Here is a 12,940-nt window from a genome sequence, read left to right on the forward strand (position 1 = left end):
TGAACAGGGCCCAGACTACTCTCTACCCCTTCTCAATGACATCCTGCTTTTTTTTTTTTCGTCTCCTCGTCTTTTACAGATCTTTTTTGTTGTCCAAGTTGAGCAAGTAACTCACCCAGACAGCAGTTTACTGCTTAGCAGTTCATTACAGATGAAGGCAATGATAGCAGCTTTTTTGGTAGGATTCAGAGCCTCTAAAGGAGTCTTTAGAAGCCACTCACTCATCTGCACAGTTAATAATAACAGTTTTTAGTGACAAGCCTTTTCTAGCAATACCATCCAGCACAACATAGACCAACATAATTCCTGACAATTCTATCGAATTTGGATACTCTATGGATAAGCAAGAAAATGATTAGATTTCATTGTGTATGTGCATGTAATCAATGTAGACTTTACTCATAATAAATGTGTTTTATGCCTTTCTACCTCTTGGACCAGGAACTGATTTACTTTTCTCTCAACCGTTGTCCCTAGAAGTTCATTCCGACAAACAAGCCAAATGTTCAAACTAAGCCTCCTCCACCTCACCTTAACCACAGTCACCAGATGTTTATGTACTGTGTATCAAAATAGTGAAATTCTTTCCTCTTCCATATCTGCCATCGACTTCTTTAAGGGTATACTAAAAACATATGAGCATTACTCCTAACAACAGTCCACTTTATAATGCTAGTCCATCTTTTAGCCCTTTCTCTTAACTTTTTTTTCCCCCATTTATTGACTTGTCCACCCTGTTGTCTCCCTCTGCAGATTCATGAATCTCACCTCAGTCATCATATTTTGTTACCCGATTCCTCTTGGCATCTTCTGTTTGTCTTTTATTACTTGTCAGTACTGTTGTTCATCCTTCCATTCTTCATATGCTGTCCATATCTTACTTTATCTCAAGCTTTGAGAACATGCTCTTTCATGAGAGTGATCATGCACTATATATATCATGCACTATATACTGAATGATTTTTTTATATATTAAAATCTTGGTCCTATATTTTGATGCTATGTTGCCATGTCTGTGCATATTTATTGATATGTCTTATAAGCTATGTTCACTTTGAGCCAAAAATATTTATCTGTGTGTTTTATTTTGCTTTAAGTTTCTAAAGCCTGTTATGCTTACTTCAAAGTGGGAAAGTGCACTATAAAAATTATAATTTAACTCCAAACTGTAGAGTTAATGCGAAGAATTACAAAAAAAAAATTAAACAGGTTCCAAACTATATCTTTGACAAATTGCTTTCTTTTAGCCTTATATTTCAACAACCACTTTTTTTTTTAAATACCATACAGTTAGGCTTTATGATCAATCACTCTAACTTTTTTTAAAAGTTTCCATGAAAATATTTAGAATTCATTTATGGTTCAAAAAATGTTTCAATTATGTCTTCTAAAGCTGATCAATAATCAACAATGGTATAGAATAAAACACAAGCACTGGTCTAAATTACCTTTTTCTCTCCTCGTGCACTAAGGAAAATACGGGTGACCTCTGACATTGTAGCATCTGTAATCTCTAGATCAGTTATTTTCTGATTCAGCATGGTCATTGCCTGAAATAAACAGATTAACCATCATGGCCTTTGCTTGACAAGCAAACACACCAACTTTTATAGTCAGATAAACAATTAAAACAAACATGGAACTGTCAATGAAAAGGGAGAAGATAGGGGAGACAATTCTTACATAAGCCAAACACTGCTTTACAGTTTAGTCAATATATCTTCTATCTGAAGTTTCCCTGCTCTGTTTTTAACTATAAAATTATTTTAATTAATTATAGATGTAAAAAAAAAACATAAAATCCACTAAATAAATAAAACCTGAAATAATAGGGGTTTACTCCCTTTTATCCCCCCTACAAAACATTTTTAACTGTTTAAGAATTCAGAAAAAAAGAAAGAAATTTACTTCTCTGGGATTAGGTACCCCCAAGTCATCAAGAGCAAACTTCAACAGGTGGAGATATAAGGTGACAACTTCTTCAACATCTTCCTCACTGGAGTTGAGTAAGCCATTTTGTAGCACCTCCAGAGTGGGCAGGCTGTCAGGATCTAGACCAGGAAAGCAAACATTAAAAGGCTGTGGCACAGGACTCTCTACTTAAAATCTCTGTGCAGAGTTAATTCCTCAGGTTTGTCGTTTGACAGCAAGTTAAAATTTTTAACTTGCATGAGAAATTATGGTATTGTGAAGTAACCTATGCTGACAGTTCTTTTAAAAAAAAAACACACAAAACAAGTTTTAAAAAGAACCAAAAGTCAATGACATATACATTCCATATCAAAAGCTGCTTTTTCAGGTGCTGATGTAAAGCAATCTATGCTCATCTATTTGTATATCAGATGTTTGACAGAGAAACAACAGAAGAATTATGTGTGCATTAAGCAATCTGCAGTGGCAACTGATTGATTAATGGTGACCATGTAACATTCTGCTTACATAACAGCCTGAAAATAATTACCAAAACAAAACAAAAAAAACAAACATCCTGACATAAGGACCTACCAAGTCCTAAAGCCTCAGCAAAGTTGTGAACAAATTCCACAATCATAAGGCAGTCAGAAAAGGCAGGACCAGCTAGCTTGGCTTCTGGGCATCTAGGAAACTTGGGCAGTTGCTGTTTGGATTGGAAAAATTAGAAGTATTTATGCTAGCTATCCAAAATTGCAGCAAGGAAAAAAAACAAAACAAAACAAACTACATCATGTCATTGCAGTGGGTTAAAATGGAGGACAAAAGAGAGGGGAAAAAAAGACCTGAAGTGGGGGGAAAAGTGTTTGTATGAGAGAGAGAGATTGTGTCTCTGTGTGTATGCGCACATTTTGAGAGTGCGTGTGTGCACCCACGTCCATGCATGTAAAGCAAGAAAACAGGCAGTAAGCTGTGTACATGAATGCACTTGTTAATAAACACTGACATGCATGCATACACACCCGCATTAGCGCCCACACACACACACAGCTGCTTTATACTGTCCTCTGTTCACAAAATTCCATTCCAGATTTTCCAGAGTACTCAAGACATACCTTGACATTTCTCAGCTCCATGTCATCCATAGGCTTCTTCATCTCCCGAGCTATAAACATTTCCAGCTGACGCTGAGCCTGCAATTAAGAATGATGACCAAAAGTGAAGCATTTCCAAATCAAATAAACTAAAGAACACCATCATCCATCCATGAATTTAACAACCATCACATGAAAGTGAGCCAAGATTTGTGCCTTCATACTGCAGTGAGCAGGATAACCAGCAATCATTCAGAGTTGTTGGTATACTAGGAATGCCACTCGGTAGCTAATCTGTGTGTGTGTGCATGTATGCATATGTGCGTGTGTGGGTATGTGCCAAACACACAAGAATGGCCATATATAAACATTAATATGTAGATACCTCAATACAAACCATTTCACTTGTCCTGGCTTCAGCAGCAAATTTTTATCCAAATGGATATATTTCAATGTTTTAAACTGTTGTATCCTTTAATAACATTTTGTATTTTTAACAATCAGATTTTTAACATGGAGAAACAAAGGCACCGAAACTCATAAATTTGCACCAAGTGAAGAAACTATAAAATATTAACGTTTTAAATGACAAAAATATAAATTAAACGGGTGTGATGGAGGCCATCATTTGTGATCTCATCAAAGGAAATTAGAAACATTTTTTGGATCCCTTGTTGCCCCTTCCTCAAGATAGAAACAAACCTGTGTTACCCACATCTGTACACACTTACTGCTCCAATCATGATGTCTTAGTCAACATCCTTAGATCATTAATTGTCTGGGCAAAGCTACCTGGCCTAGACACGATGATGAACCTATAAGGGACACTCAACATGTCTACAATAATGTACTGAATCAAAAATTGTAACTGCACTGAGAAAATGGTTTCTTCACCATATTTAACCTGCATCCCTCTGCCCATGAAGTCCATTTGAAAAGAAACACGACTCTTTCTAACACCTAAGAAAAGGGACATTACTCACCATTTTTCTTTCCTTTTCTAAATTCTTCTCTCTTATTTTCTCTTCCCGCATTCTCTCTTTTTCCTAGATAAATAGAATATGAAGATGAAATACCTTTAGAAACTCTGGCATACACTGGCCATAAATAAACATAATTTTCTGAGATGGACATGTTCCCAAGTCAATGCCAGAGTTTTTCTCTCCCAAGGAAATTGCCTTGGAAAAACTTCAGGTTTCTCCATCTCTCATCAAATCCTTCCTGCAGATGCCGACTGGCAGACATTGGTGGACCAAGACCTGAGCACTTATATTAAACTGTTCTACTGAAATTATTTCCTTCCTTGGACATTGTGCTGTTACTTTATACAAGATTTGAGAAATTAGTCCAGCAATGACCTCCAAGATTTGAGTTGCACGCCCTTGACCTACAATATTTAAGGGCTGTAAACCTTTAGCTGACAAGTTTGAAGACAACAACTCGTCTTGACACCAAATTTAGTTGGGGAAGTGCCTCACACTTGACATCGGTTATCAAATAGAGCCAATGACTCTCCACCTACCTGCTTTTCTTCCTGCTTCTTCCGCTGCTCAAGAGCCTTGACAAGAAGAAAATGTTGTCTCCTGCGCTCTTTTTCCTGCTCTTTCATCATGAGATGCTGCTGTTTCTTCATTTCTCGCTCCTAGGGGGAAAAAGTTGCATGAAACACTTGTAATCCTCCTTATAATGAAGCATGCATTTTAAAATTCCTCTCATTTGATGATGTCTATCTTTTTTAGAATTTCCTCCACGCTACAAGCTAATTTTTGTAAACTGCAACACAGCATGCCCATGCATATACAAGAAAATGTTAGTTTGATCAATTGTATGCATTAGAGTTTACATTAGCAGCTATTTTCAGTTGAGATTCATTACAATAACATGAATATCCCATTTTCAGAGGGTTGGAAGGGAAGAACAGTCCATGCTGTTTAGCTGCAAGTCTTAGTTTACTTCTGATCTGGTTATAATCTGGCTAAACACTGATTCCCCACCACCAACCCAATGTCATTTATGCTCTGGTCTTATAACATGTAACATTCCCTATAACATATATGTAATGTTTCCTGCCAAATATCCTAAGCATCTGTATGTCAGAGTAATATACAATAGACCATTCACCTTCCATTCACATTTATCTCACATCCAATTCACATCAACTTGGAATCTAAAGTATCAAAAATCTATGATGAGCAATTAGGCTCTAAGTCTCAATTCTTTTGACTACATTCAAGAAATCTAAGCACAATTAGAACTTGCATGGGAATACTGAGCACACTAAACGCTGCACAGAAAATGCTGAGCACGCTATGTAACACATACAAATATTTAGCATACAAATACCATAATTCAGCAAGGCACTTGCACTGATTCTTGTTTACATAAAATTCTGTTACTTCTACTCCATACGCAGAATCTGCATCTTCTATAGAGCAATTTTAAACTTTCTATATCCAAAGTTTTTTTACCAGCACTTAATTACATAAGCATTAACAATTAATGTGCATAGCATGTCACAATATTTTTATCTATAGCAAAAATAAGTACCCACAAATACATTTGTGATGTTTGATTCTTACTTATGTGTACTCTTACAGTATCTCTTCAGCTTGCAGACAGTTTACATGCACAACTAAAGCAGCACACATAAAAGCACGCATTAAGCCTGACAAAACAGAATGGGAAAAAAAGCATACTGAACAGTTTAAGTGTAACAATTGTTTTGATCGCACACCATCAGCAGCAGTCTCCGACAGGTCGATCCAGCAGGCATATCTGACTGCCTCCCCTTCATGCCCAGTTACTATTATTACTATAAACTATGACATGATTGTAACATTCCCTGTGTTTCATGCTCTTTTCCCTTGGTATTAAAATGCAAAAGGATGACTGCTGTGAAAACAGTGTAGTCTTGTTCTGGTCTACATCTCGCAGCATCTAATCTGAAGATCATGAACTGCTGACTACACGTTTGTTAATATATAACTATAGGCATGGTCTGGTTCCAATATACTTTTTTAAGCATGTTTTTTTCTTCCCGCCATCTTCACCTCCCCATCCCCCCAAAAAATGTTCCCCTAATAAATCTTAACACAGTTTTACTTAGATCCCCCCACACATAAATCTTGTCTCATCTCGATCTCTTATTTCTTGCTAACCTGCCAACAAAATGATCTTATATTTTTCTCAAGATCCTCTGCTACAAAAAAACTCCTTTATAAGTCATTTCAATTCTGTATCATTAACCTAGGGTATGATCTTGCTTTTGAAATAAGTGCTACTACAAATTTTAATGTTTCGATTAGTGTATTTTACAAACAGCAAACCAACTCTTAGTTGCCTGCCCCCACCTCCTTTTTTTTTTAAAGAAAAGAAAAAGATCATTAAAAAATTAAGTGCACTGCTGTTTGAAGATAATCCTTGTCCCACTCTTCCCTCTATCATCATTCAATTGTTGTGATTTCTTTTACTCTGCTCTGGAATGAAAATGTTTGTTCACTAAGTGGCAGCTGTTCTAGGGGCTCACAACTCAGCATATCCTGCTTTTTGACCTTACAGAGTTTTTTCCCTTGCTAGATCTCTTTAAGAGAGATACAGGTCAGTTCCATGTTTACAATTCCACTCATACGTTTGCCAAAGCATTTCCGGAACTCATGCAATTCCTTCCAATCATGTAAAGATAGGCACACAGGCTGCACACCAGGAGTCACGCCCACTACAGCCAACGTCTTGCTTTGTCAGTTACTGATTTTTAAAAACAAGATAAAAAGGACGGCCAAATTTGGGCTCACTCACTCTTTCCATTTGAAGCCAAAGAAGATTTGACTGCAACAGATATCATAAAATGCACAACTCAATCAAACTGTTCAAATGGTGTGCATGATTGAGGCCTAAGTCAGGTTTCAATAACATTCCCATATGCATGAGGTGAATTGCTAACTTAGAGATGGTGGACGCCCTTCTGCTGCTGTGGCTGAAAGATTTGCATCCCCTTGTATGCAGGCCAAGTAAAGCAACCCTGCTTGGTAAAAACCCTGAAGTCATCAGACAGGAGCACATCTTGTAATTCACTTTCGTTTTCAGGTTTTCTATCTACATATTATTTACTTAACATTTTAAAACATCTCTTAAATGTACCTTCTTTTTATTCTTTTACTTATTTTTATGATTTGCAGTTATTTTAGTTTTTTAAAAAAATTAAAGCAAAATAGAATCACTTAAAAAATCCATTTCAGCAAAAGCAATCCAAAAATGTTATCTACACAGAGTTTCTTCCCTTAATCAGGATTCCAAGAAGTCATTCAAATATATCTAAGACAAAGACTTTTTTGTTTTAGTTTGTGGTAAGTTCACTGTAATCTGAAACAAATCAGATCGCCTGCATGTCTGCAGTTTATTACTTTTAGCCTGCATACAAGGTGACACATGTGAAATGTTGGTTGATGGGAACCAGTAAAAACAAATTAACACCAAAAAGAAAAACCCAAAGAGACTAAAAAAATAGAAGGATAAAAATGTTTGTTTGGATTTTTGTGCTGAAGGACAGATATAACAGATGATTATAACAATGGATGTCTCACATTTGTCATCTTTCTTTTGATATAAAGAATCGTCTCTCTGTACTCTTCACGGATCCGTTCAAATAGATGCCAAATTTCTTATTGTCACAAAAAACATCTCTATGTTGGAAAATTTGTTTACTAGCTAACCAAATATTGGGGCAATACTGAGGTTTTCTATTTTATGTCTGACCTTCCATTTCATTCTATCAGCTCTTGTATCTTCAGTTTTCGACTAACCACAGCTTAAGATAAACCTCATCAGCTATGGTACCACCACTGCGCAAGGCTTAGACATGAAATCATTTCATCATTTTATGAGAATTTTCTTTTTAAATAAGACTTTCACTACAATATGAATCAACTACCTGTAGCACAGAAGTCCAAACTGCATTTCGTTGACACACCAAGAAAATAAAACTATAAACATCACCAAAATTAAAATTTAGAATATACATTAATGATAAACAAAAATACACCAATACATTAAACAATGTCCAGATACACACAGTCTCCCTCAGACACCCACACAATCACTGCTACTTAAACCACATTCAAAGCTCAAACTAAAAATGCAAATACATGTAAATATACTCCTATATCAAGCCAAGCTAGACATGAGCCTTCAAGTTATAGATACCGAAATGAGCTCTGAAGAGTGGACACAAGAATGCGAATGCAACAAGATGACTAACACTGACAAGAAAGATAAATTTCCTTCATGATTTTCCTTGCATTTAGATTTCAAGTGATAAAAAGGGGGAGAATGTATGAGTCAGAAACTAAAGCTTTGATATTATATACCTCCCCCTACAGCCTCATTTTAATTTTGTAAAAAATAATACCCAAAATATCTTTATATGCTGTTTATCTTTTTTGCCTTAAATGTCTTCAGATAGCAAGAACCTATAAACTTTTCTTCACAGAGTATTATCATGGATGTGTATGGATGCTATCTGTCTGCCAAGACCAATGCTTAGCCTCTTGCAAACTTCTCCGCTTAAAGTCTCGGCAAGCCATAACAAAGAATGTGACTAAACCGGAAACTGTCGTCTCATGCCTCGTTTTAGCAGTTAACTGGGAAAAATCATCTGCCAGCAGTCCAGGGATATTAGTTCGTGGTATTATTTTATGCATCACTGATTAAACATAAGGTGAAATATAATCCTCTAATTGAGGTTTATCAGCCTCATTGCTTTAAATATAAATTTCAAAAACATGTAGAACATGTTTCTTTTTTTGTTATGCCAGCTGTATTCTGTTTTTTTTAAAATAAAAAGGTGGAAAAGAAAGGGCAAAGTTGATTTTGGCCTAAAAGTCTAAACTCTTACATTTTCCAACTTCTTCTACAGTGCATAATTTATTAATTTCTAAAAACTGATACATGGAAAATCATCCAGGACACACTGAGAAAAAGACACTAAAATTATGTGCCCTATTCTGGAAGGAAGTCAATGCATACACACGCGAGCGCGTGCGCACACACACACACGCACACACGGATATGTTTAAAAAAAAAAGCAGAGACATGAAAGCCTTTGGAATATGGCTATGAAAAAGGTTTCCAGCACAAATGAGTCAAAAAGTGATTCACTGCCAGGAAGGTGGGGTATTGGTTAGAAATAGGGTCTGAAGGGTATTTCAATTAGCATGGATCCCATGCAACAAACCTTGTTCTTGCGAATGATTTCTTTCATACGCATTTCCTCCAATTCCATCTGCCGTCGTCTGCGTGCCTGCACACCACGCAACACCACAAGTAAAACTGATCTGCCCACAGGTCAACACAGGCTGCATACTTGGAGAGGTAAAGATGCTTTGAAAAAAAAACCCTCCCCTTCAAAAATCCACTCAAGCAAGAAAAGTCCAGTAAGATTATTCCATTGACATGAGGGCAATGTCCATTGACATGTGGGCAAAAAAAAAAAAAAATAACAAACAAACCACGAGACACATACACACATATGTATACAAGAAAAAGCAATGTGGAGGCAAAAGAAAAACAAAACTGTGGGATTCTATCATTTTATGACTTTGGGCGTGTCACACAATACACAAACATAAAACCAACAAACAACATGAATACGTTAAGTTTACAAAAGTGTAAAAATGACAAACTATGAATTTTTTAATTTTTACAGTAAGGGATGGGGATGGGTGATAGATGCCAAAATCTCAGTCTGTTTATGAAGTGCCAGTTTCATCAACTATTCATAGGTTCTCCCATATCTCCCACTCCATAATCCAGTTTTACTATTCCAGTGTGATTTTAGTTAGTTATGGTTTAGCTGCTTGAATTTAATTGTTGTATAGTTCAATGTGTTTAAACAAGCTGGCAGTGAGTTCTTGACCATTTCTAAATAAGATTATATGCCACTGACTTTTATCCCATTATATCACTTCTAAGTTGGATACAAGCTTAGATACAAACAGCAAATGCTCTTGTGCAGTTCAATATATATTAGTAGTTCTTTGCAACATTTACTATTGTTAACATCTAATCTGCAAACCCAAAACAAAGACACTAATTACCTAAAAAAAAAAAAAGGGAAAATTTTCCTGTAAAAAAATATTCTTTTTTGCTTAACTTCCCTCCCTTCTCTTCTTTCCTTTTGTCTGCCATTAATGTGAACATGCACTCTCAACTCTCGGCAGTTCACAAGTACTGTTTAAATAAATGTAGCATGTAGCATATGATACAAGATTGTATTCTTCCTGTCTTTTTTTTTAATGGGCCCCCAAAATAAGCACATTAAGAAATTGGGTTGCATACATATATAGTCACTGTTGGTCTCTATTTTTTTTGTTGTTGTCTATTTTAGATTTTTTACTGGAGGTGATAAAAGAATGTATTTCACAGCTCAGGCTTCCTTAAAACTTTCTCTCCTGACCACATACACACACAAAAACACACAATGAAAAACAAAACCCACAAAAATAAAATAAAGATGTTAGTCTGTAATCTGAACAGAAGTTTAAAAATAAAACAACCAACACAACAAATCGGGTACAAGTAACATGCAAGAAAAAAGAAAACGGCACCTCAATGATCTGCTGAGCCCTCATCTCTCTCTCAATACGCAGCTGTTCTTGTTGACGCAGTTTTTCCTGCTGCTTCGCGATCTTTGCCCTCTCCTTCTCTTGTTTCCTCTCTATTACTGCAACAAGAGAAAAGAAACAGAACCCAGCCATACCATTATTATTATAAGCAATACTATTATTATGCATTAATATTATTATTCCAATAAAACAGCTGGAAGAATTGAAGTTGCTTCACTAAGCTGCAACCATCTTTAGATGAAGTAAGGATTTCCTAAAGCTGTTCAGCCCAAGCAAAATACAAGCACCAATGAAAGAAACGGTGCAGGTTCCTGTTCAGTGTCTATACATCAGGCCTTTCTTTAATAGAGATTAAGCACCCAATGATAAAACTTCAGTTATGAAGGCTGATTATGGCCCAGGGGCATTAACAAAGAAAACAATTTTATATGAGACGCAGTTCCACTCCTCAAAGAAATACCAACAGACAACAATCCCATGCCTGATTGTGGGTAAGCTGTTGTCTTTTTTTAAACAAAATTATATTTTCCTCTTGCAGGAAGAGAAATCTGATAATGCAAGAACAAGCGTGGACAGGCAGCAAGTAAAAAAGCAACAACACATGACCTCAAAAATATATCAAGCAATATAATACATAATGCTGGCAGTGATGCATCTCCTAGCAAGTTTAAAACAGGGTTTTCAGTTATTTGGTTACTTGCTATTTAGAGCAAAAGAAATCTGTATCAAAATTTCACACACACAAACACACAATTTCTTCCAAATCTACTATAGCAGAATTTAATGTAAAGAAGTTTGTTATCAGGGGCATCAACTATGACTATTAGGAACTATTACGAAAAATTTGATCTTAGAATTGAGAAGCAACTGATGACTATCAAGAAGAAAATTAAATCTATACTTCGAAATGGCTAAAACCTTTGCTGTTAAAATGCATGTTCATGGATATAAACAGCCAGACAAAAACCTCCTACCTGATTTTTTTTCTCCTCTTTTTACTTTCTCTCTCTCTTTCTCTCTCTGGGTAATACTTTTAACACAAGAGCTAAGAGGCATCACTGGGAAATAGACATCGAAGAGCGGAGGTGTGCACAACACATACACAACTTTGTAACAAGTGAATGATGGCCTGCGGACACTTACGTCTGACCTCCTTAACTTTCTTGGCCATCTCTCTCTGTTGTTCCCTCTCCAGACGCATTTGAAATTTCATTTCCGCTGCCTTGCGAGCCATGTCTGCAAGATGCGCCATCTGCTTAGTGACATTTAGGACGTGGTTGCCTGCATTTCCTATCCTCAAAACCAGCTTACCTGTTGCTTCCAGCAAGCAACATAGTTATATGTTCCCTTCAGCGCAAAAAAAACAAGCTCACTGCTTGGTAACAAGGTCTGTATCATAATAATGAATGAGGACTATTTTTTTTGTTTGTTTGTTTTTTTTTCTGGTGGCACTGAAAACTTCCAAATAATAGAGAAAGAAATGTAAACGCAGGCCTGTTTAGCTCATATGTGCATGATTTCTAAACAAAATCTTTCAGTCAACCTAACTGAATGGAAAAACCTTTTCACAGACATCCGATAGTGACACACCTATTTTAAAGAGCCACGAAACACACATGACAGAGAAACAGGACCTCACAAAAGCTAACACTGTTTACAGAGGTAACATGAATATTGAACTGTTCAAAAGCAGTAAACAGCAATATAATACAGAGATGAAAGAGATGAGAGGGGGAAAAAAAGTCTGGGAGACAATGCAAAATTGTCCACAAATTAAAACAGTAACGGACAGTCAACAAGAAATCTAGTGGTAGCACCAAGAAAGCTCCCATGAGGTCACCAGCACACTGCAGTATTTTACGTTCTCTGTGCATAAGAAAACAGAAGCAGCAACACATACCTTGCTGCTCCAGACGACGCTTCAGCTTCTCTTCCATGGCTGCCTTGGCAAGGGCTTGCTGGCGCAGCTGTTTCTCGTTTTTCTTACGAGCCAGCATCTGCATGCGTGCACGTTTTCCTTTAGACATGGCAATTCTGTCAAGTACCTCACCTCTGTGAGACTTGCCTGCTTGATAAAAATTAAACAGACAGTGAGAAACATTTGTTTGAACAAATATAAAATCCCTTCTCTATTATCCATTTCAACATCAACAGCATAAATAATTTAAAAATTTAGTAATAACAAGAACTTTAGCAACACAATGAAACAAGTTCTTCCCTTAGCAATGGCCAACTCTTAAATCTTTACACACTTAGTGACCTTTCTAAAGAAGCTACACTTATTTTTGCTTTGTAAAATCTATGGAAGTTGAAACT

General features: G+C 36.3%; 1 protein-coding gene across 1 annotated transcript in view; it reads right to left on the bottom strand.

The window, feature by feature from the left end:
- Positions 1 to 12,940, bottom strand: part of LOC112557947 (bromodomain adjacent to zinc finger domain protein 2B-like) — a 69,664-nt gene that overhangs the window by 18,083 nt on the left and 38,641 nt on the right. The window contains 12 exon segments of the mRNA XM_025228112.1: positions 116 to 225; positions 1,449 to 1,550; positions 1,909 to 2,051; positions 2,506 to 2,617; positions 3,027 to 3,104; positions 3,989 to 4,051; positions 4,528 to 4,647; positions 6,801 to 6,830; positions 9,235 to 9,300; positions 10,607 to 10,722; positions 11,768 to 11,941; positions 12,548 to 12,692. Coding sequence (XP_025083897.1) covers positions 116 to 225; positions 1,449 to 1,550; positions 1,909 to 2,051; positions 2,506 to 2,617; positions 3,027 to 3,104; positions 3,989 to 4,051; positions 4,528 to 4,647; positions 6,801 to 6,830; positions 9,235 to 9,300; positions 10,607 to 10,722; positions 11,768 to 11,941; positions 12,548 to 12,692 — 1,259 coding nt within the window.

This window comes from Pomacea canaliculata, linkage group LG2 (assembly GCF_003073045.1).
Source record: "Pomacea canaliculata isolate SZHN2017 linkage group LG2, ASM307304v1, whole genome shotgun sequence".
Taxonomy (NCBI): Eukaryota; Metazoa; Mollusca; class Gastropoda; order Architaenioglossa; family Ampullariidae; genus Pomacea; species Pomacea canaliculata.